The 26,921-nt window shown below is 39.4% G+C and overlaps 7 protein-coding genes across 17 annotated transcripts in view; 4 read left to right on the top strand and 3 right to left on the bottom strand.

The window, feature by feature from the left end:
- Window positions 1–8,166, bottom strand: part of LOC112453312 (flotillin-2) — a 72,320-nt gene extending 64,154 nt beyond the window's left edge. Inside the window, exons 1-2 of one of the 4 annotated variants that reach the window (XM_025013983.1) lie at window positions 8,005–8,166; window positions 7,578–7,680 (exon numbers count right to left, since the gene is read on the bottom strand). In XM_025013983.1, the coding sequence (XP_024869751.1) occupies window positions 7,578–7,626 (49 nt within the window). In that variant the 5' untranslated portion in view covers window positions 7,627–7,680; window positions 8,005–8,166. Of the gene's footprint in view, window positions 1–2,301; window positions 2,367–7,577; window positions 7,765–8,004 lie in introns of those variants that run through there. The other 3 variants (XM_025013984.1, XM_025013982.1, XM_025013985.1) reach the window with 3 other exon arrangements.
- Window positions 264–6,535, top strand: LOC112453306 (glucose dehydrogenase [FAD, quinone]-like). 5 transcript variants are annotated; one of them, XM_025013959.1, is made up of 4 exons: window positions 981–1,781; window positions 1,995–2,090; window positions 2,193–2,733; window positions 4,072–6,535. In XM_025013959.1, exons 1-4 carry the CDS (start codon window positions 1,776–1,778, stop codon window positions 5,361–5,363), a joined length of 1,935 nt encoding a protein of 644 aa, XP_024869727.1. In that variant the 5' UTR covers window positions 981–1,775; the 3' UTR covers window positions 5,364–6,535. The 5 variants fall into 5 exon arrangements, with proteins under 5 accessions (XP_024869732.1, XP_024869730.1, XP_024869727.1 ...); XM_025013960.1 differs by having other exon boundaries at window positions 982–1,528; XM_025013964.1 differs by lacking the exons at window positions 981–1,781; window positions 1,995–2,090 and adding an exon at window positions 264–919.
- Window positions 8,167–11,880: 3,714 nt separating the features above from the next.
- LOC112453330 (proteasome assembly chaperone 1) lies at window positions 11,881–13,223 on the top strand. Its single transcript, XM_025014037.1, has 6 exons — window positions 11,881–11,952; window positions 12,044–12,157; window positions 12,272–12,351; window positions 12,434–12,597; window positions 12,715–12,907; window positions 13,038–13,223. The coding sequence occupies exons 2-6, from the start codon at window positions 12,060–12,062 to the stop codon at window positions 13,220–13,222; spliced, it is 720 nt and encodes a 239-aa protein (XP_024869805.1). The 5' UTR covers window positions 11,881–11,952; window positions 12,044–12,059; the 3' UTR covers window position 13,223.
- A 121-nt stretch (window positions 13,224–13,344) lies between these two features.
- Window positions 13,345–15,961, bottom strand: LOC112453328 (cyclin-K). 2 transcript variants are annotated; one of them, XM_025014035.1, is made up of 7 exons: window positions 15,444–15,961; window positions 15,148–15,279; window positions 14,783–14,888; window positions 14,618–14,675; window positions 14,326–14,498; window positions 14,067–14,156; window positions 13,345–13,980 (listed from the first exon to the last, which is right to left on the bottom strand). In XM_025014035.1, the coding sequence occupies exons 1-7, from the start codon at window positions 15,660–15,662 to the stop codon at window positions 13,571–13,573; spliced, it is 1,188 nt and encodes a 395-aa protein (XP_024869803.1). In that variant the 5' UTR covers window positions 15,663–15,961; the 3' UTR covers window positions 13,345–13,570. The 2 variants fall into 2 exon arrangements, with proteins under 2 accessions (XP_024869803.1, XP_024869802.1); XM_025014034.1 differs by having other exon boundaries at window positions 14,067–14,213; window positions 15,444–15,662.
- Window positions 15,962–16,208: 247 nt separating this feature from the next.
- On the top strand, window positions 16,209–21,218 carry LOC112453324 (ribosomal protein S6 kinase 2 beta). Its single transcript, XM_025014026.1, has 13 exons — window positions 16,209–16,560; window positions 16,787–16,981; window positions 17,132–17,213; window positions 17,304–17,464; window positions 17,649–17,755; window positions 17,846–18,023; window positions 18,155–18,320; window positions 18,486–18,638; window positions 18,759–19,024; window positions 19,138–19,386; window positions 19,505–19,743; window positions 19,849–20,110; window positions 20,318–21,218. Exons 1-13 carry the CDS (start codon window positions 16,507–16,509, stop codon window positions 20,444–20,446), a joined length of 2,241 nt encoding a protein of 746 aa, XP_024869794.1. The 5' UTR covers window positions 16,209–16,506; the 3' UTR covers window positions 20,447–21,218.
- Window positions 21,219–21,600: 382 nt separating this feature from the next.
- On the top strand, window positions 21,601–24,806 carry LOC112453332 (guanylate kinase). Of its 3 annotated transcripts, XM_025014039.1 has the most exons (6): window positions 21,603–21,781; window positions 22,230–22,359; window positions 22,607–22,874; window positions 22,953–23,176; window positions 23,292–23,402; window positions 23,746–24,806. In XM_025014039.1, the coding sequence occupies exons 2-6, from the start codon at window positions 22,317–22,319 to the stop codon at window positions 23,760–23,762; spliced, it is 663 nt and encodes a 220-aa protein (XP_024869807.1). In that variant the 5' UTR covers window positions 21,603–21,781; window positions 22,230–22,316; the 3' UTR covers window positions 23,763–24,806. The 3 variants fall into 3 exon arrangements, with proteins under 3 accessions (XP_024869806.1, XP_024869807.1, XP_024869808.1); XM_025014038.1 differs by lacking the exon at window positions 23,746–24,806 and having other exon boundaries at window positions 21,601–21,781; window positions 23,292–23,711; XM_025014040.1 differs by lacking the exons at window positions 22,230–22,359; window positions 23,746–24,806 and having other exon boundaries at window positions 21,604–21,781; window positions 23,292–23,709.
- LOC112453329 lies at window positions 24,753–26,907 on the bottom strand. Its single transcript, XM_025014036.1, has 3 exons — window positions 26,796–26,907; window positions 26,647–26,704; window positions 24,753–25,981 (listed from the first exon to the last, which is right to left on the bottom strand). The coding sequence occupies exons 1-3, from the start codon at window positions 26,848–26,850 to the stop codon at window positions 24,919–24,921; spliced, it is 1,176 nt and encodes a 391-aa protein (XP_024869804.1). The 5' UTR covers window positions 26,851–26,907; the 3' UTR covers window positions 24,753–24,918.
- Between the last annotated feature and the right edge of the window lie 14 nt (window positions 26,908–26,921).

Raw genomic sequence — 26,921 nt, 5'->3', positions numbered from 1 at the left:
CAAGTTAGTAGCTAAAAATTTTAAATATATGGTACCGGTACTATAATAATGTTTCCAAATTTGATGTCATCTTAATCACAATATTGCGACAGTACGCGCGGTAAATCCTTAAATGTAAATTTTTCGCGTGTTTAACAAAATAAATATTGATACAACTTTACTAATCTATACATTCTTACAAGCTTACTGTCAGACTTATAATCTGTTATCGAGTTACAGTAGCAGAAATATGTATATGTAACGGCTACGAAGAGCTGTGCGACAGACGGCCACGTTTCGATCAGCAACCAAATATAAGGATGTCAAAACATAACATAAATTATTTAAATTATAATAAATTATTTATTAATTAAAAATGGATCTTTATCAGAAATAAATGTTGTCAGAATTTAAATTTAGATAGTTACTAGAACAGAGACATAGACACGTCATAATCGTAAACGAAAAATATAAATGCAAATCGTCACATATTCGAATCGGCTACAAGTTGACTGGTATATAGACTTTCTCCAATCTCCATTTATTTGTAAGCTTCTGATATTCGTTCCTTTATTATTGCATAACGCACGTGGGTTGCCGGATCAGCAATAAACTACACATCGCTAAAAGCATGTATCAATGTTAAAACGTAACACGTCGAGAGGAGGGGTTCTTGCGGTCCAAATACATTACTCTACTCCGGTAAGTATTACGTGAACGAGCTAAACGAGAAAGTACATTTCTTTGGTGGATCTTGAAACGGAGAGTGGTCGGTCGTGTGCCGCCGTTGGCCAGTGGCAGAGAAACTTTTCGAAGAGAAGTTCGCAGAACTTCGCAGAGAAGTTTTCCGTATAGAAGCCAATATTCCGATACGATCGGCACAGCGTGCGAGAATAAAGACGACGAAGGATCGACACACGAAAAACGACCGTCCCGCGCGGTACGTCGTTACTATCTCACATAAACGGTATGTCGTAGCGAATTATTTAAGAGAAATTCGTTAAGTTTACGATCGAAATTCCAGTGAATAGCGGAAAAAACAATACGCGCGTGAAAAGAAAAAGATTGAGTTAACGGGGCTCCTGTATATACATATACACTTAAGAGGGCATATACGCACCTAGCAGGATCCAAAAAATAGATTTTTGGATTTTTATATGTTGATAAAGTTTAATATATCAAGAATGTCTAGTGCAACGTTCAGGTAGAAATTCTGAGAAATGACAAAGTTATAGTCCCGACAGTACATTGGTGCGCTGTCGCAGCGCAGCACCGCGCGCCGCTCACAGAACCATGGCCCCCCACCGTCCATTCGGTTTTTTGTTTGAATCTATATACTGTGTTTTTTTGTATTGTATTCGATTCGCTGTCGCATATTTTAAACATAACGGCTATCCAAGAAGAACGTCAGCGTGCTTCGTCAGTATCTTGCTGTCCGTGTTCGAGTTGGTATCGAAACGCGTTTTTCTCGAAACGATACTTTTCAAACTGGTATCAGAAAAATTTCGAAAACCACCGCCGAACTGATTTGCTGCTGCACTTTTTTGTGGTTATTCTATACATATATAATTATCTCTCGCGTATCATAGATTTTTTTTTACGACATAGTTTTTTTAGGGAGAAGAGGCGAAAAACGAACAAATTTTTTTTGTCTTAAAAATCGCTACGTTAAATTCAAACGCCCACTGATTTTGTCAAAAATCGATATTTTTGAAATCGATCGGCTATGATACGCGAAAGATATTGTTACATATATTTTAATATTCTATTTCATTTTTTGTTTCTGTTGAATTTTGATGAAGGTACGTATACACCTGATACAGTTTTGTGTGATTTTTTTCAGGCTGTCTCTTCACGACGCCATATCTCTGTCATTTTGCGAAATTTTTCAATGAAAAAATTAACTTTCTCTAAAAACATGTATATTTTTAACTACAAAAAACCACAATCCGATCAAACTCTTATAATTTTTCAAAAAAAATTCCAGAAAATGACCTTTTTTTTTTTACTCTTAGGTATGTATATGCCCTCTTAATGAAGCATTGTTACAAGTTATCGACGTTCGTCACAACGAAAAGTGCGCGCGGTATATAGTACATCGTAAAGATATGGTAGTGTAATTTTTTATTCCTAGAGGGGAGAACACTGTGAAAAAATAATTTTTTCTCCTGTCGCGGCGTGTGTGTGTGGTGTTAATGCGTTTAAAATTATAGTTTTACAGAACCTTGTACAATATGAGGATTCTGTGGCCCGTCATCATTATCATAGTGACCGGCAACGCTCATAGTCTCCTAAACATCGTCAAAAATTATGTTCACTCACCTGAGAAAGAGCACGGATTTACAAGCGACACCATCAGGTATGACTTTATCGTCGTAGGAGCTGGATCGGCTGGGTCTGTGTTAGCCAATCGTCTATCGGAGAATAAGAGATGGAGAATTTTATTACTGGAAGCGGGATACGCGCCAAACTTATTGAATCAAATTCCAATACTCGTCGGCGTATTTCAACTAACCAATTACAATTGGGGTTACAACGTGGAGCCTCAGAAGAATGCCTGCCTGGGAATGATAAATCGTCAGTGCGCTTGGCCGCGAGGTAGAGCCTTGGGTGGTACAAGTATCTTGAACTACATGATCCATACACGTGGGAACAGATTTGACTACGACAAATGGGCCAGTTTGGGCAACGTGGGTTGGTCCTACGCGGACGTTCTGCCATATTTTAAGAAAAGTGAAAGATTTAACGTACCAGGTATTTATACGACATTTCTCTTCTCCCTTCTCTCTTTTCACTTACGTTCTTCAGACTATTCAATGGATTATCAAAATTTCTTACACGTACGTATATGAGACACTCTATAAACAAATGAATTCTCCATTTTTTCTCATTCGGCGATTTAGTTATTTAAAAAACGAAACTTTGCTTCATGCGACAGCACATGTTGCGTAGATGATTCAAAACGTTGCACGTCTTTTTTTAATTAAAAAGAAAATCAAGTGTTACGTTTATGGCAAAATCTTAATTCAAGATAAAGTTTTAATTAAAATTTCCACGTGATGTAAACAATATATAGGATGTTTCAACTCCCTCCCTCAAAATTTTTTGTTTTCAATTTTAGAAAAAATGTTTCGGATAAAAAAAATTAGTAATGGGACAATAAATGGGACAAATAATTATAAAATCAATTTTCGAAAAAATCGATTTTTTAAGATAACACGAAGGTCTCTTTCAAATGTATTATATGGCTTTTTTTACACAATATACGTCTGCTAGTTATATTATATTCTGCATGTAAAAGTATCAAAAATAAATTTATCAACAAAAATCAATAGTTTACGAGATATTTTATACTAAATTCTGACATATTTTGACGTGAGATATAAAATATCTCGTGAATTAGCTATTAATTTTTTGATAACCGTAGCTGAATACTTTTATGCAAAAAGGTATGTACGTGCATATTGTAAATTGCAAATAATTTTTTTGAAAAGTAATTTTGCGTTTTCTTTACATCATCACTTGACTCATTTCATTATTCTGTTGATAAAAGTACGCGCTTAAAATTGGACACTCTGTATACAATAAACTTTACAAAAGCAAATTTAACTGTTAAATTCTATTGCCAGTTTAGAGGACAATAAAATTACATTTCTCTCGTGACAATTGTAGAAAATAATATACGTTTCTTTGCTTCTCTCGTTGTACATTCAAATGATATACCGTCCTCTTTTTTTTATTCAAACTGTTCAAGCTTAAACTTCAGATTGATTTAGTCAAAAAAACAAAATAATCCGAAAGCTAAAAGAGAACGTGCAGAATATGATGGGCCAAAGCACATATGACAGTCGTAGTCGTGGACGTAAGTAACGCACAAACTTTGGCGTATCTTGATTTGTCAGGTCGAGGACTACGACCGTCGTATATCGCTACGCCATGTTATGTGCTTTGGCCCTATCTCTGTACAATGCGGCGTGCAAGCGAGATTGCAGTCTGTCTCCTGTTAAACTGGATTAATTTTACAAATATACCATAGCAAGCCGCGACCACCCGATGCTGCACACTGACGAAACGTCGTATTCCTATGTTCAGGCATCAAGAACTCCTCGTATCACGATGAAAACGGTTACTTGTGCGTGGAACATGTGCCATATCATACAAAGCTGGCGACTGCGTATCTAAATGCCGGACAAGAGTTGGGGTATAAAATCGTGGACTACAATGGTCAAGATCAGATAGGTTTCTCGTACATCCAGGTAAACATGGCTCATGGAAAGCGTTGCGACGCGGCCAAGGCCTATCTCGAGTCAATCGATCGACCGAACTTGGAGATTATCACCGGTGCTAGAGTGACCAAAGTACTAATCGACGCGAACAAGCGCGCTTACGGCGTCGAGTACGTCAAGAACAACGTATGGAAGAAGGTGACCTGCTCGAAGGAAATTTTATTATCAGCCGGTACGATCGACTCGGCGAAATTGTTAATGCTGTCGGGAATTGGACCGAGGGAGCATCTTGAAGAACTGAACATCCCAGTGATTCAAAACTCCAAGGTCGGTTACAGCATGTACGAGCATGTCGGTTTCCTGGGATTGACTTTTATGGTGAATCAGAGCGTGTCGCTGCTGCAGAACAAGCTCCTTAATCCAAGCCTGCTCCTGGAGTACCTTCTGCATAAAGACGGCCTGCTCACAGTTCCAGGAGGTGCCGAGGCGATTGCTTTCATGAAAACTAAATACGCTCCTGACGAGAGACCGGACGTTGAGCTTCTCTTCGTGTCTGGTTCTCTACATTCGGACAACGGTCAGATTTTGAAGAAGGCTCTGAGAATTTCAGAAGATCTGTACGACGCCGTCTATAAACCGATCGAAAATCAGGAGGCCTGGTCGATCTGGCCGATCGTTCAATATCCCAGAAGCGTCGGCCGTCTCACGTTGCGATCCAAGGATCCATTCGAGCCACCCAAAATGGATCCAAACTTTTTCAGCCACCCGGCCGATCTAGAGATCATTCTGGAGGGAGTAAAGCACGCCATTAACATATCCAAAACCAAAGCCTTTCAGGCCTACGGCAGTCGCGTGCACGACTATAAGATACCAGACTGTAGACAGTTTGAGTTTGCTACCGATGATTATTGGCGTTGCGCCATCAAGCACCTGCCGTCTATGATGAATCACGAGATAGGAACCGTCAAAATGGGACCTCGGACGGATACTTATGCAGTTGTCGATCCGCAGCTAAGAGTATACGGGATCGAGGCACTCAGAGTAGTGGACGCTTCAATCATGCCGACGATGCCCACTGGCCATGTGAACGCGGGAATATTTATGATCGGCGAAAAGGCCGCGGACATGATCAAGGAAACCTGGAGGAATGCAATGTAAAAGAAATTCCGCTTTTTACGAAAAGTTTGAGGAATCGGGGTATCAACGTGGTGCCCCATGGAGAAAGGTGGGGATCAAGGTTAAACGCAGCATCGATCGTGAAGCAACGTTCTTGACATTAAAACGTGGAATGCGCACACATAAATATTTAGACGATGTATAGCTGAAACATGTTTGCGACATACATAAAGATTTAAAAACAAAGAAACAATGTATAAAATAACGAAAAAATCCATTATTTCTGTTGGGCGACCTTACGTCGTCGATCTCTTAGCTGTGTGTGTGTCTGTGTGTGTGTGTGTGTGTGTGTGTGTGCGCGTGCGCGCGCGCGCGCGTGCATATGTAAAGACATGAAAAATTATGAGGCAACTTGTAACCCTCGAATTCCAGATGTATATAAGCTTAAAATAGTCCTTATCGACAATATACATATAACTATCAATTTTTATTTTCGTCGTTGAGAACGATTATTTCTGATAAAGTTTCAAAAAACAGAATTCTTTTGAAAAGAGAGATCTTTCGTTGCATTTAATATATTTCTTCCAACATATGATCAATTAAATGATCACGTAAATATCATTAATCTCAATAATCAAGTAAAATAATGATCGATGCGTCGTAACTATCGTATACTCAATGTTAATGTTGATAGACGTAGTATAATAATTATAATTATTGCTCAAGAATATTTCTCGAGGACGAGAAAAGCCATATCGATCGTCCTCGTTAGTGACGCAATTTTGTCATTACAGCGGAAATCGTTCTCGTTGCATTTTGCTTTGCGTGTCGCGTAGCGAAACACTTGCACAAATGGATTGATGATGGTAAAAGCGATATTACAACGAGGCCGAAGGAGGGGGAGAGGGGATAAACGAAAAATATTTTCCAACAGCGAATAAGCGTTGTGCCTTTAAAGTGCGTTTAAATCGTAACGTAAAAAAGGAGATGAGTCATATAGTTTTTTTTTATCCGTCTATTTGCCTACAAAATTAACGCACGATGTGGCACAAGAAACATTTAAGAAAACCATCTGCGCGTTGTTCTTTGAATTACATTCTTGTAATGCGTGCGTGTAAATTAAAATACTCGATAAGATAATATACGTACTTGTAATCGTAACCTATTAAAAAAATTACGCGCAGCAAACATGTCTTAATAAAAAAAAATATCAACTTTTTGTGTATGTAAAAAGTAAATAAGTAAATTATATCACTTTATTATATAGAAAAAAATTAAATGTCACTTTATTACGGAGTCCTATTATTTGTACATTTTAGTACCGAAAACGTATCTTACGTAATCTATTTCATCAATTTTGTCAGCAACCCTTTCAACTTGATAATCGATGTCAATCGATATATCATGTTGCGCCATTTATTACTCTCGTGAAACCAATTTATTAAAAACTCATAACTTCTAACAGAATATGTCATTACATCGCGTCACTTTAATGTGCTAATATACTTAGTCGACATCCTTTCGTTCTAATCATAATTCGTGACTAGTTTACAAGCTTATAGCAAATATGACGATTTATTAACGTTACAACGTTTCACCAAACGATATTTCTACATGTGTGCGAGAGTGTTATCGTTTAATTTATTATTTTATATTACGTTGACATGGATTTTTAATCCGATTTCTTATCGGAGCACTACAAAATTCAACAAAAAATTGACTACGACGAAGCATAATGTAACATGATAATTAACTAGCGCGTACACTCATACAAAGAGATAATAAATAAACTGGATAAGTTCTTGTTACTTCTCAAAAGTCGCAGCCGGAACCTGACCTGACCTGACATTATTTTTTAAGATAGTCTTATCTTTTTAGTTGCTTTCCATTTACACTCAAGTGATCTAATAAGTCACTCACGTATGACGTATTATACTCATATTTTATACTCAGGTAAGATATGTGACAAAGCTTGCTTATTTTGGTGACAAAGCTATCGCATAATAATACACAGGTTCATAACCTCACTTTTAATGTGAGAGAGTCTATTAGATTCATTAAAGCACATGGTCTCGATTGTGGATAAAAACTCAGTTGAATCTCACTTGCCAGCATGCAAAAAGAACGTGCATTCAACTGAGTTATGACGTCACAAGTGAGACGTATCCGAGTTTTGACGTAAATGGAAAGCAACTTTTATTTTTAACAAAAATAATCGACTTTTAGAAAACGCTAAGATACGAAATCTGTCCTTACCTGATACAACGAGAGCTTCGTTCGGGCCGCAGGTGTGAACGTTTCCCATCGTCAGAATTAACCTTACTTTTCTTCCAACCAAAATAATACTCCAACAATGAGGCTGGTGAGGATGATATAATGACGATGATGATGACGATGACGATGATGATGACAATGACGATGACGATGATTACGACGGCGACGGCGACGGCGACGGCGACGGCGACGGCGACGACGTCGACGACGTCGACGACGGCGACGACGACGACGGCGACGACGGCGACGGCGACGACGACGGCGACGGCGGCGACGACGACGTCGGCGGCGGCGGCGGCGACGACGACGACGACGACGACGACGACGGCGACGAAGACGGCGACGACGACGGCGACGACGTCGTCAACGACAACAAAAACAAGATCGGTGCGAAAAAGACGACACTAACTAGGATATTGATAACACTGGATGCACGTGACGCGGTACACAGTAACGTAATTTAAACAAGAGATTGTTTCAAAACACCCGGCGAATTATTAATAACATATATAACGCGTTAATCGTCGCGTTAATCGAACAAGGTTACGATATCAGCGATTGCCACTGCCACTGCACGAAATCGTTCATGGTTTTCAAAAGTCCCTATCAAATGTAAGAAACACTCTAATGGTGGGTTTTCATGGGCAGTGAAATCACACAGTGGTGCTATTCCGAACGCAGCCTTAGTTAACTAAAATCTATAGTTTACGTCACGTACACTATAGCATTTTAGTTAACTGGCTGCGTTCGGAATAGCACCAGTATAAGCACAGTATATAGGTATAATAGCGAATTCGAACGCTTGCACTAGTGCACACTGACAATGGCCTAGTTTACACCGATCACTTGATACGCGTATTAAATAGTAAATAACTAGTAAATAAGTCGGATTATTGGCTGATCAGTTCAAATATACTATTTGATACGCGTATCAAGAGATCGGTGTAAACTAGGCCAATGAGTGCGTGCACTAAGGCTGGTTTATAACCTATTTGTATATTTAAAGTCGCTTAAGAGTCACGTTCACCAACCACAGTTAGCTTAACCGATGGTTAAAGTTAGCAGAATTGACCAATAGAAATGAATCCACCCTGCTTTCTATTGGTCAATTCTGCTAACTTTAACCATCGGTTAAGCTAACTGTGGTTGGTGAACGTGGTCCTAAATACACATTTAAAAACTTTTTAGCTAATAATGCTAGGTCTACACGGCGCCGGCGAGTCGTAAAGCCAGGTGTCCACGATGCAAGAACTGTGTCCAAGTTTCGGTTTAAGCCAATGAAACTGCTACTTTTCTGTAAGAGCTGCAAGTTGATTGGCTTATGCCCTGTGTACACGATACTAGAAATCGGTCCAAGTTTTGGTTTAAGCCAATGAAACTGCTGCTTTTCTGTAAGAGCTGCAAGTTGATTGGCTTAAACCGAAACTTGAACCAAGTTCTTGCATCGTGGACACAGGGCATTAAATCGAAACTTGGACACAGTTCTTGCATCGTGGACACCGTACTTAAAGTCGTGAATCGTAAGACGTGACCATCAATCACAGTCGGGTATTCTCCTCAACGTCGCGTGTCCGTGGTCACGTCTTACGACTCACGACTTTACGACTCGCCGTGTAGATCTAGCATAAGTTGTTCTATGTGCCACGTAAGACCTTTTAAGCCCGATGTCCACGATGCAAGAACTGTGTCCAAGTTTCGATTTAAGCCAATCAACTTGCAGCTCTTACAGAAAAGTAGCAGTTTCATTGGCTTAAACCGAAACTTGGACACAGTTCTTGCATCGTGGACACCGGGTTTGTGGAACGAAATATTTTGTCCCAAGTAATTATTGCATTGCGGGACAAAACAATGTGTAATATGATACGCCTCTTTTTCTCGTGTTTTGCCTCCATGTCGCAGGTGTTTACTAGCACAGAAGGAATATAGCGACTTTATGCTGGATGCTCATTCATTGGCTTAGCGGTCTTATATAATATATAAAGCTACGCTTAGTGCCCATCTACACGAGGTGTTTTAAGCCCTAAGCCTTAAGAACGTGTTCACGCACAGTTGACGTTGAGGAGAATACGTGCGTGTGCGTCGTCACGTTCTTAGGGCTTAGGGCTTAAAACACCTCGTGTAGACGGGCACTTATGCTTAAAGTCTTATATATGGCCCGTATTCATATAGTCGGATCTTTATTTCAAGACTTGCCTACCCGGGCTGCGTTCAGGTTCAGATTCCCCACCCCACCCGAGTGCTAAAAATCCTATATACATGTTACGTAGTACACACTATAGATTTTCAGCACTTGCCGGCACTTGGGTGGGGAATCGGAACTCGGAACGCACCACCCCCGACTCCCAACTCTCCCGAGTGCTGAAAACCTATCTGCACGTGACATATGCTATAGAATTTTTAGCACTCGGATCACTCGGGTGGGGAATCCGAACTCCCGAACAAATCCAAAGTAGACGTACGTTGTTTCGAGAAATAATTAAAAAAACGTATATTTCCGAGTAAAGAACATTGAGTCAATCAACAGTGACATTTGCATACGTTTCACTACAGTAGAAATTAATTAAAATAATTGGATACTCAAGGTTCAAGTCTCAAATGAAATATTTGTCTGCGTGCGCGCTCAACGATTGCATTTGAATGACGCAAAAATATCTCGGCGCGCGGCGTTACGGCGTTCTATACTCGCAAAGTAAAACACATTGTTGTGAATAAAGATTATTTGTACGATATATTCTGAGTGTAGAAATCTTTTATCGGTCTCCTACAGGTTTGCAGCTATAAAATATGCATTTCTAATTCAATACGTTCCCTACGTGTGTCGCCTTCATTGTATCAGACATTAGAACACATATCACACGTGACAAATATGATCACTCACCAACCAGGATCTGTTGAACAGTTCTATTCCAATAATCCATTTATTCTCAAGTATGCATTGTGTACCACTGCGATATGTCAGCTCCAAATTATTTTCTGTTATGCTGCTAGCCCTGCTGCTGCGTCTCTCTGTTTCTTTGCCACAGAGGTATGTACTCCTTCAACATAGTGTACAACTGTAACATCACAAAAATATATTATAATATATCATATTTAAATATTTCACATACCACTTAATTAATGGACAATATATTGTGATACCCATATTATTATATTGTCTATATTGAATGCGACAGATTAATTTTCAAGTGAAACTTTCGCAGAAATAAAGACGAAGGAAAAACGCACAATTTTCTACATCTATAAAGGACCTTCTCGCTGATGGTCTTTCTTTCTATTCTCTTTGGAATTTTATTTAGCCTTCCTTGTTACTCCATTAATGAAGGCTACACAAAATTCCAAAGAAAAACACACCTGGTGTATAACAAAATATGTAGCATTGGGAGTATCGATACTTTCCTTTCGATACGACATCCCTCTACTTCTGAGGCCTCCCTTGAGGGGATTCAACGTAGTAAAAAAATGTTTTATATCTTCAGATAGGGACTTGAATTATTATTTCTCGCAAAAATCAAGCGTTTTATTTTCAACTTGACTTGAGAAATTCCGAAAACGTAGTTTGCCGATAATGTTCGAAATCGAAAATGCTTGAACGATTACGCGCAGAGAGGCTGTCGTAAAGCGTTGCGTCCAGCTCCGGAAAGATTCAAGTTACGCGAAGAAACGAACACTCATGTTTATTGTACGTGCAAGTAAACGCGCGCGATTACCTCGCTGTCCGAGTCCGAGCTCCGAGCTCGCATCTGCGACCCGTGAAGCGCGCGCGCCACTCCATCGCCTTCGTCGCGGTCGATCCTGCTCTGGACGTCGCCGTCGACAAGCTGCTTCAGCTGCTTGAGCAGGTGGTCGGTGCTCCTCGACGGGATTGACCGGCGCGGCGCCGGCTGATAGCGAACATGTCCTCGGCGATCGTCACCGGACACCGGACGATCCATATTGTCCTTCCTGCTTACGCCTTACGTCCGCCGTTCGCGATTACGTCGATTATGCGCGTACCTCCGTTTCCAGACGATAACTTTCCGAGTTTCTACTCCTTGCGAAAATCACGAGAACAAACTAGCCGACGCGAGCAAACTGGACACTGGAGCCTGGAGGCGGCTGGAACGATCAGCCAGCGATCAGCGAACGCGCGAACTGGCGGGCTCTCGTCGTTGCGAAAATTTCAAACTTGAGATCAGATCCGCGCAGGGCAGCCAACGTGATAGAACTCGATACCCTCGATACCGACGGCAGATCGCGCGAATCGAGTCGGTAATGTCGGTACCGTGGGCTCCACGCTCCACCACCTGACCCACCTAACCTGACACGTCGCGAGGTTTGCTATTTGCACGTGCACGTGTTTGCAGTTAAATTGTGCTTTGTAAGAAAGAAATAGACACACAATTTAGAATTTAAAAGAATGTAAACTCTCTGATTCGACGTTCGACGTCTTACGTTCTCTTAATTTTTAGAGCATTTAACTCAAAAATGGTTAGTCACTTTGGAGAAGTGATATTTCCTTCGTCACGAGCATTTTGGGATGACGAGGACGAATACGAGCCAGCAGATAATACGGAACATTGTCCGTGAGTTGAAATTACGTGTCATGTCGTACGTGCGATCATCTTTTACGTACGATCGCTCGTCGTTATACGACATACGTTATACGTGAGATAATCCAAAAGCACGCGTGATTTCAGAAAGTTGTACGTTCGCTGGTTGAAAACTAAACCGGAGCGTATGCAAAAGTTCATCATAGTGGAGGGAGATCCGTTACGTCGTAATATTAACTTATATATATACTGTTTTCAGATCAGCTATACCAACTCTTACGAGCTTTTACGTGTTTTATTTGTTTCTAGCTTTCGTGGAGCAATGTTTGTGTCCCAAAACGGAGGAAGCGTGCATTGTAGAAAATGAAAATCGTAGAAAAGTTTCAGTTATTTATCAAATTGACAAACAAATATATATGTGTATAATTTTACCACAGTTTGACACAAAAAATGCTGGAAAGCTTGTAAATCAGGCATGTATTGTACCTACTTGCGTATAGTTGATGCCGCACGTTCATCTACCTTTCAACATTTCATCATTTTATAAATCTAATCTATAAATTCTAAAGAATGTGTATTTACTTTTACAGATGTACGATTTGTTACCAAGTTCGGAGAGCACAATTTCAATAGTGTGTCGTCATGTATCGCAGTTTATAAGTACCACGGTCCCAGAGACTCCGTCGTTTTTAAGAATACTGGCTACCAAAACGACAAATGTCACAAAATGTCAGATTGAACCATTGGAACAACCAAATATTGTATTTGGCGTTGGCGCAGGAGGTTCGTATTTATAAGCAGTTGAAATAGCGTATACGAGAGATACGTGCACCGTGCACCGTGCACCAAGCACCAAGCTATGGAGAGAAGGACGTTACACAAAAGTTAAACCATTTCTGTCCATCTGTTTCAGTTTTATCTTATGCCGAACTCACAGGCATGCCAGCCAAATTATACATATTGTACATCGACAGTTTCGTGCTGGATTCCAAATGTGCGGAACCAATTTTACAAGTTTTAACTGATGAAATACCTTGTAAGTTGCGGCAACCCAAATTTGCGGAAAATCCTTTCAGTAAAGGAAATCTTTACATGTGAACGTCTAGTGAAGATTCTATTTTATTCTCCCTTCTACGCTTGATATCCGAACCACGTAGATACACAAGTTGAACGCTACGTCCTGCTTCGTATATTGTATATTGAAAATTATGAAGAAAAAAAAAGTTATAAACGTTTGCTTTATTTATAAGGAGATACTACAAAGAAGGAGAGTTTACCATTATATTACTGTATATGCTATAAAAATACAGTACATTATACACAAAACTTAAAATTAACGTGATGTCTCTTCACACGTCTACCATTTATCTTTAATTAAGGATAATGACACTGACACGGAGATACAACACTTGTATATTTGTTGGATGCGCGATACCGTGGTTTCCATTATGGTTGCGGTGGATAATAGCTACGTGGCGGCGCGGCCGGCGGCGGAATTGGATTATTCGCTGAAAAATAGGACGCGTTTGTTGGGTAGGAATATGATTGAAAAGCGGTTTGCGTGGCAGTCGGTCCCGATGGCGGTGTCGGGCGAATAGCAGCGGACGATCCAATGTGATGTATCGTCGGCACGATATGATTCATTGTATTTACAGAAGGAGGAGGAACCGAGACGTTCGTAGGTGGAAACGCCGGTGGATACGTTGTGTTGTTGGACGCAAACGTCGTCGAATATGTGGGAAAGTGTGCCGTTGAGGTGTCTATCGGTTTTATTGTATCCGCGATGTCTGTAACTGGACATCCGTTTGCAGAAACTGTTGATGCTTCGATGCTTTTCGAAGACTTTCCGGGCGTAACTGTAACATTCGTCGACCGTTCCTTATTTCTCCGTTACTTTAATGCAACTGATAAATTTATAGCGCTACTTATCGTTGCTACTTACCGTTTGGTGTATTAGATGCAGATTCTATAGTAGCAGCAGTGATGGATCGTTCTCTGCACACTTCGCTAGATGGTACCATAGGTGGCGAATCTGGTGGTTTTGTATTATTAGCTTGCGAATATAAATCCAATACCTGATGACAAATATCTAGAACGACGTTTAACCGTATCAGAGCTCGTACCGTGTAGTTCGTGTAGTTGACAGCTGTACGAACAGACAACGGCAAAGATACCACAAGATGAAAATTATGCAAGATTACCTTCCAAAAGATCCATAGTCACATCTTCGACAAACATATCCCACCATCGTAAATGTTTCGATTGTCTGCCAACCCAATCTACCACTTCGAATTTGCTTAGCTTTCCTGCCAAGTACATTAGAGCGACAGCTATGATCTCTGGCTCCCACTGTAGCGACAGAGTAGTACATAAACTAAAAGAAGCAACGTACAAATAAGCTTTTTGTCACATGAAATATTAACACAACGACACACGTAGGATGGCATTTTATTCGTGCTTCATATGTTTATATATATATATATATATATATACCTGTCGTTAACAAATGTCCAAGCCATTTGAACCATCTTTTGCAACTTGTTCTTATCGCCTACAAATAGAGACCATTTTCTTAAGAAATATCTGTATATCTTGATAGCGTAATCCCCTCTAATAATGTTGAGTATAATTTTATGATAAACGCAGTATTTAACGTACCTTTTAGACACTTTGCATATTTTAGTAAATAGCTGTATGGATGTTCCACTTGTAGATCAAATTTAATAGTTTGTAATAAAATTCGCTCCAGAATCAATACTTCTTCCTAGAGAGAAAAAAAGAAGGAAAAAAACCTGATATATAGGGGCACAAATGTTACGTATCTATAGGCTTGTTCGCGTTGCTTGAAATCACCAAACATTTTTGCACTTGAAATGAGATAAATATATATTCGGCCATTGGAGAGAGAAAGAGAGAGAGAGAGAGAGAGAGAGAAAGCGAAGATGCCGAGTGCAAAAAGTGCAAGCAACGCGAACAGACCCTATGTCAAGGTATCTCTTTCAGTATAACTTTCAACTACTTACTTTAGGATCTTCTCCAAAAGTCATGAACTTCTGTTCTGACACCAACGTTTTGGCAGTCCTTATAATGTCCTTGCATTTCTTTGGAGTTTCCTCCACTTTGCCAGCTAGGAGTAAACAGCAGCAAGCCGTTACCTACAACATCACAGTAATGTACGTCTGAGAGTTATGAGACACGTACGCGACGCGATTTAATATACGCTGATCAATCCTGACATCTGACACCTGACGTAATTAATTAACTTGCGACTCGAGTTGTAAAATATATATATTATATATTTTACACTTGCGATACTTACATATCGCGGAAAGTTCTTGAACGAATGAAACATGTAGAATCGATGAAAATAGACAACACCCGTTGCCATCGTGTTGTAACCTAAATCCATTTTTGTCCCAGTGTCTATTATAAAACGTGCGCCTTCCTTTCGATATCTACATTCCGTCTCGTAATCGATACCATCCTGAATAGACGGTGTGTTGCGAAGTTCTTTTTTCTCATAATACCAGCACGGCATGTTTAAACCACTTCTCAAATAGCATTTAATATTAGCAACGATTATTAAATCCTTGACATCTGACGACACGCTGACATTGCTTGACGTGCTTCACCAATATCTTTACTGATAACTGATACCTTAATTAGGAAAACTTGAGAAACTGACAATTGTTTTACGGCAGTTCCGATTAATTAATACATTAATGCACTAAACAGCACTAAATGGCAAATAAAATTACAACCACAACACAACCTTCCTCCCTAACCTTGCACAATGCCAGTGAATGCCAGGCTGGCCAGGCAGGCCAGGCAACAGACAAATAGGAACAGGAAATAGGGCCGGTATATATATATACATAGGAACTATAGTCACATCGATCCAAAAATTGCTTACGTTTACTGCTATGTATGTGGTATGTACATACATACATATGTACATGACATGTGCATGCATGACGTACGTGTGTGATATATATGATGTGTGTGTGGTGTGTGTATGTTACACATCATCATACATACATACATCCGCGCGCGCGCGCGCGTGTTATATATATAAATATAATCCGACACGGTATGTAAGTTACATATGTATACATGCATACATATCGATAGTAGTGGTCTCATCTCAAGGGTCTGGTCAGTACTGTCAGTGTCAGTAGTCAGTAGTGGTTATTTGGTTAATATAGTAGTTGATCTCTGTGAATCTTCGCTGTTGGTTCGTGTTGATCAAACTCAACTACAGTAAAGTTGCTTTTTGCGAATAAATGCTCGTATGTGTACATGTTGGTAACCTCATTTAATAAAATAACAAGTGCTTCGCGAAAACGTTTGCAATTCCGAAAATAGACAAAACTTTAGATATAATGCCGTTGGCGAATCTAACGGCTCCTTGGACTGAGCATCGTACAGATGAGAAGGTAAAACTCTCTTAATTTCTCTCTGAATTGAAAACAGTATTCTCGAATATTGCTCTCTCTTTCTCAATACTCTTGGGATTTTCTTCGAGACAGCGAATTCCAAATGAAGGACGTTGCCACCTTTTCAGAAATACTTGATCCATTCTTTTTCCTTCACTTTTTCACATTCAAGATCGGAAAATATTTCTTCATTTTCCGTTCAATTTTTTCTTTTGCATATGTTTAGCAAAGTACAGAAATTCTTCCGGCTGAAAATCAGGAAGAAACAATGATTACTCAAGGAAATTTAATTGAAAGATCGAACGGTTGCTCGGAATCTCACGAGATCGAGGTACGCGATATGGCGAGGGATGGTTACGAGAAAGCCGAACCTTCTCACTTTGAATTATTAAAAGTCCTTGGCCAAGGATCCTTTGGCAAGGTAAGAATAGGGAGCACGGGGTGCGTGTATGCCTGTATGCGTGCGCCGCAAGTGCACATGTAGTATTACTTGTTTTACATTTTATATACCTACAGCATACTGCACGTACATAATATATCATTTTATTTTGCTTCTTCGATATTTTTACAGGTATTTTTAGTAAGAAAAGTCGTTGGAAAAGATAGTGGGACTCTATACGCTATGAAAGTCTTGAAGAAGGCGACCTTAAAAGGTACGTGGTCTGGAAACTGATCAGCGAGAGCGTTTGCAACCGTCTCAGATTTTATTCAGTAATTATTTCATTATATCCACTTCTCTTTAGTTCGCGACAGAGTCAGAACCAAAATGGAGAGAAACATATTGGTAGATGTGGAACATCCATTCATCGTCCGACTGCATTATGCGTTTCAAACCGAAGGGAAACTTTACTTAATTCTAGACTTTCTAAAAGGTGGCGATCTCTTTTCCAGATTGTCTAAAGAGGTGCGTGTTATACTTGAAAATCAGCAGATGTATCGTCGTGCCCACACTACGTAATAAGAGAACGCAAACAAACAAATATTGTTTAAGAGAACGATCTTTTATCTCGCAAGAAAATGCACGTCGCGTTTGAATAAAAGCCGAAATACATATTTGTAATTATATCAGTATACGTAACACGTTTCAGGTAATGTTTACGGAAGATGACGTCAAGTTTTATTTGGCTGAACTAGCACTCGCATTGGATCATATACATAAACTCGGAATTATTTATCGGGATTTGAAGCCCGAAAAGTTGGTATTGTGTTTACACGTTATATACATATATATTTCATAGGAATCTGCTATTAAAATATTCGATTAATCTCTTCTTTTACGCGCTAGCATTTTGTTAGACACAGAAGGCCATATATCTTTAACGGATTTTGGCTTAAGCAAGCAACCTTTAGACGATTCGAAAGCGTATTCGTTTTGTGGCACTGTCGAATATATGGCACCGGAAATTGTCAACAGAAAAGGACATACTTTTACAGCGGATTGGTGGAGTTTCGGTGTCTTAATGGTTAGAATTGAAATTTTATATAGCACATGTGGATATGATCGGTGTGATCGTTGAAACGTACTGTGTAAAAGGATGTAAAAGGAGAGTCAAAAAGCATTATACGAGACACTTTTTGCTGGTTTTTTTTCCAGTTTGAAATGCTAACAGGCGCTCTCCCGTTCCAAGGTGCAAATCGTAAAGAGACGATGACGCAAATCTTGAAAGCTAAACTCGGAATGCCGCACAATCTTTCGTCGGAAGCACAAGCACTTTTGAGAGTATTGTTCAAGAGAAATCCAGCGAATCGTCTTGGATCTGGTAATGTAAAAAAAAGGACCAGATGGAGGGGGGAGGAGGGAAGACCTGTTTGCATTATCTCAACATCGTTCACGTGCTTTGAAAAAATAATGAAGCTTTGAGCGAAACTAATCCGCTGTCGTACACGTATGATAGTCCCTTTATGTGAATCCTTTTATTTCTTAGGTGGAGTGGAAGAAATTAAAAGCCATATTTTCTTTGCTACCATCGACTGGGACGCTCTTTATAAAAAGGAAATAAGACCGCCGTTTAAACCAGCTGTTCGAGAAGACGATGCGTTTTACTTTGATAATGAATTCACCTGTAAAACACCTAAAGGTGACTCTTATTTATAAAAAAACTCAAGGAAATGGAAGAACAGTGGAGTAGACTCAAATTAATAATACGTACTCTCGCGCGTGCTAATATCTTTATTAAAAATCTCTGGTATCTTTTCAGATTCTCCCGGAGTACCACCTAGCGCAAACGCTCACGAATTATTTCGCGGATTCAGTTTTATCGCACCGTGTTTGCTCGCGGATGTGGATCACGTTATGTCACCCGAATATCGAAACTATGATAATATTAGCGCCATTTTTCCAACCTATGTCAATCCTGTTTCCATAACTGACGAGTATGAATTTAAACACGAAATTGGCAGAGGAAGCTACAGTGTGGTATATTTGGCTATTCATATAGCATCCAAGATGGAGTACGCTGTAAAGGTAATGTCCTGTATAAAAGGTGACTTTAATTTAAAGTCTATCTTTAATAAGATGTACGTAAGAGGTAGAGAGAGAGAGAGAGAGAGAGGTAGCTAAATAATTGAATAAAATAGGTGATTGAGAAATTGAAACGAGATCCGACGGAGGAAATAGAAATTCTGTTGCGATACGGTAGGCATCCCCACATTGTAACGTTGAGAGCGGTTCACGAAGACGATAAACGAGTGTATCTCGTATTGGAACTTTTGCGCGGTGGTGAGCTTCTCGATCGTTTACTACAGAGACGAAATTTTACCGAAAGGGAAGCTGCCGAGGTCATTTACACTGTTACGAGTGTGGTACATTATCTCCACGAGAACGGAGTAAGTGTGATGGAGTGGAGTCTTTAAGCGTACAATACGACAAACATGCATGTTTATATACATATTTAAATTTGTACGAAACGGTGGATTGTTGCTTAAAAAAAGAAAAAACAAATAGGTCGTTCATAGAGACTTGAAGCCATCAAACATTCTGTATACGAGACCTGGCGGTGACCCAACGACACTTTGTATATGTGATCTTGGTTTCGCGACGCAATTACGAGCGGAGAATGGTTTGCTAATGACGCCCTGTTACACGGCCAATTTTGTGGCGCCCGAAGTGTTGAAACGACGAGGATATGACGCAGCGTGTGACATCTGGTCACTCGGAGTTTTATTGTACATCATGCTAGTTGGGTACCGGAAACTTTGAAATGCCACTATAAATTTTTATCATATGCGTTTATAACACGATTGGAAATGATTTGATTTGATCTGATCTGATCTGATCTGATCACACAGGTACACGCCTTTCCGTAACAGCCCAGGAGATAGCGCGAGCGATATATTAGGTCGTATTGGTTCAGGATATATAGATGTGGAAAGTGGGATATGGTGTCATATTTCCAACGAAGCTAAAGAATTGGTTAAGAGGATGTTGCACGTAGATCCCACTCGGAGACCTACGGCGGCTATGATTTTAAAGCATCCATGGATTGTAAATCGACATCGTATCCCTCCAAAAGTATTGCCGGATGTTATTAAAGATCCACATAGCCTCAAGGTATGTCGTACTATCGAAATATGTAAAATATATATATAAAAGTACGAGCCACCTCCGTGTCAGTTCCGCGAATATTTCGTTAACTCTCCAGACTAGGTCGTCGTTAATGACGTTAATGCATCTAGCATCTATTTGGAAATACGTTTCATCACTCGTACACCTCAAGTTTATCAGCAACATATCTCACAGTATGGATCCGAATTTCAGATGGCAGTCGCAGAGACGTATAGAGTAATAGCGAGTAATCCGAGATCACCGCATATCGGTCCCGTGGTTATGTCCGAATTGGCACGTCGTAGAACACAAGGCAAATCCAGTGGTCTTACTCAAGTTTAACTTTAATATCTCTTGTACATAAAGCTTTTACTTTTATCTCAAAATGGAAATACTTAGAATAACAAAATCATATTTCTAAGTACATACAAGCAAAAGTAGTTTAAAGTGCCCATATTGTAAATGACGTTAATATCATCGTGGAAAGTATATAATGGAAAACGTTTATGAGACAATGAGCCGAATGTGATATTTATTTATAGAGTTAAAGTTACGTACGTTCAATATGTACATGTACCAATACATATACCTATGCGCACCCATGCACGCACGCACGCACATACATACCTAAGCCTAAGCACATGGATGTGCACATGCATGTGCTATGGCAGCTATGTTACGTGTTACCAAATACCCATGATTCTATAACAGTGCAAAAGGTCGAAATGAGCAAGTTTAGTTACTTTTTAAATTATTTTTTTTACACTTGATCGTTTTATCTTATAGAAAAGAATCAGGAAAGTGGAAAAAGATGGTGCCTGGAATACGTGTGTGTTGAACTAATCAATAGTGATTTAATAATCCAAGTATTTCTCGCGATACGTTACTTGTGAAATTTCATCTGTGCATCTGTGCTGTGTAGTTAACGTAGTCACATTTAATTTTTTCACTCAACCTATGCCGGATAAGTGTTTTTTATATTTCCGCCTAAACTCGTGGTTTGTAATTTTGGAACACACTTGTAAAGATCTCGATGTTTGCGCGAATTTGAGTTCTAGAAGAAATATGATGGTGTAGTAACTGCAAAACGGAATAAAATTATATGTAATCATTGTTTTGCTGTGTAATGCTTGGTTGATAATTTGTTAAATAAATTAATGGTTGTATAGATTATTATTCTTATATATCGAGGAGAGAAACCCATGAGAACGCCGAGTGGCCAGTTGACGCGTTTTCGACTAGAGTCTCTGGAATCTGGAATACAGAGTCTGGCAAGAAGACAAAATGGCCGTGTGTCTATATACGAGGGAAATGGAGTAGGACTCAATTGGCCGATTTAAAATAAGAATATCTGATTGGCTAGTCCAGTAGAAAAACTCCAGGCACCGCAACTTGGGAGTTGGGAGTTTTTTGCCAGACTCCCCGTATTCTAGGGGACTCTATCAGGCGGGATGGCCGCGGCGCGGCCGCTCTCAGCAGCTCTCGGGCTCGCGTGCTCGCGGGTCTCTCGTCTCTCTCTGCTTCAGTATTAGCGAATATTGGTATTGGTTGGTTTGAGGTTAGACGTGGTTAGTCGTTAGACAGCTGAATTTTCATCGTATTATATCGCTTATTCGGCGTCCGGCCTTAGTATCTTGTCGCAGCTGCAACCGTTTGTTGCTATACAGAAAGATTAAGGTAATGACAATTGTTTTCAAAGCGTTGGATCAACTATTTAGAATATCGATGTGATCGACAATTTTTAAGACAATCTGAATACCCTATAACGTACCCTATAACGAACTTGAATTTTACGCCATGTCGACAAACATTATTTTAGATACGCTTATTTTATTCGATCATTTAAAAACCGAGTTGCCGTACATGCACGAACGTACGCTACAAATTTGCCAAAACCCGCAAATTTACGTTATTTTGTATTATTTTACATGACGTGGTTAAGTATAAGTGGTGATGCTTATTCTAATTGTGCAATTTATAATTATATCTAGCTCAGTTTTTCAAGTACTTGGAATGTTTTGACGTTCGATCGATCGGTATATATAACGCGTATAGATTTATCTTGATATTTCGAGATAATCTCACTATAGTGAGATCGTCATAAATTTTTTGTTTTTTTTTTTAGGCTATTAATATTCTTCCGTTGTATTCTCACTTGATTCTTGTACGATTGAATTACACAGAATGAGAATTTTGGCCATAAGCGGCCGCTATGCCCATATTGCCCATACAATGGTTTAGGACAATAAAGATAGGTATGCAGAATCCTTGGTCTCGCTTATGGTTAGGTGTGGTGTGTTACACGTATGCCATAACGCAAGATTAATAAAGATAATTTAATAATCTGACAAATTTGACAAAATCAGATCAGGCTGAATTTGAATAAATATCACACGTTTGAGAGAGTAACTTGATCGTTTGAGTTGAGAAGAGACGCACACAGGCAGGAGAGGACGGAACAGAGGAGAGAATTGAAAAGAAGAAAAACTTGTATATTTCCAGGCTATTCCAATATGATTCACAAAGGACCACGTCCGTTGGTACTCTGTGGCCCCTCCGGCACTGGCAAGAGTACCTTGATAAAACGATTGTTTGACGAATTTCCCGACACCTTCAAATTTTCGGTATCCCATACGACTAGAATGCCACGGCCTGGCGAAGAGGATGGGACTCACTATCATTTCACAGACAAAGAAAAAATGCAACAACAAATGAAAAATGGCGAGTTTATTGAAACTGCTACATTTAGCGGAAATCTATATGGGACGAGGTAAACATAGAGATGTAGCTCAAGTAGGTACTGCTAGATAAATATGTAGAAAATGATACGATCCAAGCGTCATTGTAGCAAACGAGCGGTCGAGGAGGTGCAGCGATTAGGAAAGGTATGCGTATTAGATATCGATATACAAGGTGTGAAACAAATCAAACGCACCGATCTCAATCCCTTTTACGTATTCGTGAAACCACCGTCCATTGAGGAATTGGAGCGACGATTAAAGGCTAGAAATACAGAAACTGAAGAATCCTTGGAGCGCAGATTATCGATTGCCAGATCTGAGCTAGAATACGGTACGCTCTACACATTACGTCGCACGTAATACTACGAGAAAATTATCTTCAAAGCTCGTGCTTTATCTTGCGTGTCTAAAACTTGTACATACAATACACGTACACTTATTTGTAGGTGAAACACCGGGTAACTTTGACGTTGTCATAGAAAATGACGAATTGGAAAAAACCTATGAGATTTTGCGCAACTTTATATTGGCCACGTATAATCTGCGTTGCAGTACAGGTGAATCAAGTGTCTTTCGTTTCTTTCGACGCTAATCTTTCTGTCGCGATAGCGATAAATATATCCTTATGGCATTAAGACATTAGGTCTTAAGCTCATTAGGTTTTCTGTTGCTACACTGCTCAACTAGTGCACACTGATGCAATAAGTTGGAATATTCCACCAGTGTGCACTAGTTTAGCAGTGCAGCAACAGAAAACAGACCTATTGTGTGATTAGGAGTCCATTAATACAAGATTCAAGATATATAGAAATTATATATATATATATATATATATATATATATATTAATATTTCATAGGATAGAGATATAACATGTATTGTATCAGAAAATATTTTTTAGGCGGGACAACAAGCTAGTCCAGTATCGAAAGCTGACGGACACGAATAACGAAATATTTCTGACGAAACGTTTGCAAACTATTATTTCAGATATATATCTGATCGACACATAATTGAGTGGTGTACGCATATATATACATACTTTGCAAGTTGAAGCTAATGCGAATCCATGTAGCTATATCTTTACATTCTCGCAATATTAAGTCTGGTGGTTTTAAGACAAGCAAATGGTAAAAGAAATATTTTTATTCTTAGCGCTGAGAACGTGTCAGCTGATTTTTTTTACTACCAAATGAAGGATCCATTTTTTTATAGGGATGCGGAGAGATTTTTTGTTCGTTAAGATAAGGATTTTAGCTTAATGTTCAAGAAGTAATTCAAAGAAATAAACATAAAATCGTAGATGTAGCTGACTGAGACTATTCACCAAAAGAGGTTGTGTTCCAGTAGAGTAGGCTATCTGTAAAGTACTCGCGGTTTCATCCTTGTACTTATCTTCATGATTGACGTAGAAACGTCGGAATATAGTTGCTTCTGGTTTACATCACGATACATCAGATTTCATACGAGCATCCCAGGTACTTGGGATTAAAATCGTAGAAAGAATTATGTAAACATTCCTATAACGTCTCCATGATTCATAAGGGATCATTAGGATTGTGCAAAAAAACATTTCCTAAATTAGTACTACATCCACGCTTGTTTCACTCTGCGTACAATTCGAAGCTTGTAATTATTTGTAGTTTGATTAAAAATTGATAAGATTATATACATATATATATATAAGATATATTTGTCGAGTTTGCATGATTAACGTAGAAAAATGTCGATCGAATCGTTAGGCCAAATCGCGCTAATAATTAATCTGACGAAGAAAGTTTCCTGTTACATAGAATTAACCGTTACAACTAATACACCTCGTGTGTGTATATATCTTTATATATATATATAATACATAAAGATAAGTCATAGAAAATATTTTATAATAAGTACGCTATGAAGAATATATGATTGTTGCACGTGTATTCAATGGTATATTCGCAATAAATAGTTTGAGATATAGTACACGTTGTCAGTATACTTAATGATATAGATAGATTATATTACTTAATAATATAGGGATAGCGGAAATGAGTATAAATCTAATGACGTTACACGTACGTACGTTTTGTTTCTATGAGACAGTCGGGTAAGCGGGTCGCGAGTGATGACGATGAATGGAGTAATCTCGTTTAGGCCATTCACCGTGATGATGACGCGTTTTGTGTCGCGGCACGTCGCTTATTTCGATAGACGTCACTTTGACATTTTCTTCTACTCGTCTGCCGTTGTTGTCGACGATTTCTTCACGCATGAGATTGTCACCGGAAGTCCGTGGTGTAGATTCGTCGATCGTCTTCTCATTTTGTTTGTCGATCCGGGGAGGTCCTGGTCTCTTGAAAAACATATACTTGATCAGTTGAGGCCGCGGTTGAAAAATGTTCTCCGGAGATGACGAATCGGAGATGACATCGATCGGCGGTGATGTATCAACAGCTTGCGTACCGCTTACTCTCGTCTCGCTCGTCATCGCATTTTCATTCGCATATATAGGTCCCTGTTTTTCATCATGCGCATCCAATTTTCCAGGCAACGACGGCGACGCCTCAAAAATCGACGGCCGTTCCGACAAATCTTTAGGTCCACGATTTCCTGGAAACAATTTACTTACGAAACCATCGCCTTCTCTATTTTTGTGGATTTCTCTAGAATACATCCCCAGCTGAGGCCGATCTTGATGGATGGTGCGATCGAGATATCCTTCAAGGGCGTTCCACGTCTCTAGATCGCGGGAAATCGCTCTTTTAACCAGCTTGGAAATTTCCTCGATATTCGCAACTTGCGAATTTTTATCATCGTCGAAAATTGTTGAACGTTTATTGGAGAAAGGCGCTAGTTGACTCGTCGTACGTGCATCGTACGTGCGTCGAGACACTCGCGCTTTCCGTTGTTCTCTCGGTAATGTCTCCTCGTTATCCACAACGACGAACGATTCATTAATCGAAATAGGATGATCCGCGGCGGTTCTCTCTCTCTCGGCCGAGTACTCGGCGAAGCGCTCCAAGGGCACTTGAAAACTCGTCTCCAACACTGTATTGCGGCCAAAGTAGCGTTTCTCCTGATAAGCGTCGCGAGAGTCCGGATAGTACGCCTCGTAGAACACCGGTCCCTTGTCCAAGTTGTAACTACCTATGTACCTATAGTTGAATGCAACGCGTTAAAGAACGATATTAGCGATTCACACCTAATTTTCAAGAGGCTTCTGTCGTCCGAGAGACTCCGTGACTCCGTGCAGCTATGTTGAGTTACGAGACGTACGTTACAGTTACACAAAGTATGAGATTCGTTAATTATTTTGCTCGCGATATAATAAATACATCGAAATAAGTTAATCTGTTCGCACGTCCCCCATTACGCATTATGTGATGAACCGATAAAATATATTGAAGACCGTATTTTCGACGCGAATAAATAAGTACTTCGTAATCACTACTCAGTTATAGTTGAGTAAATCTTGTAACAGTTGTATATAAATCATGTTTCGGACCTCTTCCGGACTATATTATAGAACTTGAAGATTGGACAATAGATGCGTTTACCGACATAGCGAGATAATAAAAAAAAAGAAATTTTCGATATATTTTACCAGTGTAAGTAATGTTATCAAACGCACGAGTAACACTACGGTAATATACTACAATAGAAAAACTAATTTATTTCGACGTAATGCGAGGAAAAAATTTACATGATTTTTCACTTTTTACGTGATAATTTAACGACTGTACGTGTCGTTGGTCAAAATAGGGGCCTAAAGATGACATATTTGTGTAAAAGCTAACACATAAAAAATAATAATAATCACCTAGATATTTTTGGATTCCACGCGACAGCAGCGGCAGTGGCGACGATTGATGATACGTCTATGAAAATATATCAAATATATTTACATAGATCTTGTAGTTTAATATCGATGCGATCAAACATAGTACATAGTACAATTTACATACGTACCTAAAAAAATAGTGATTAGAATCGCTGCCAATAGCGCATATCTTCGAGAAGCCATGACTCTATAAAGTCGAACAACGACCCACGACTGAACCTCTTCTTCTTCTTCTTCTTCTTCTTCTTCTTCAA

Source organism: Temnothorax curvispinosus, unplaced genomic scaffold (assembly GCF_003070985.1).
Source record: "Temnothorax curvispinosus isolate PA1 unplaced genomic scaffold, ASM307098v1 QBEX01004246.1, whole genome shotgun sequence".
Classification (NCBI taxonomy): Eukaryota; Metazoa; Arthropoda; class Insecta; order Hymenoptera; family Formicidae; genus Temnothorax; species Temnothorax curvispinosus.
This window is presented reverse-complemented; position numbering and strand designations above follow the sequence as displayed.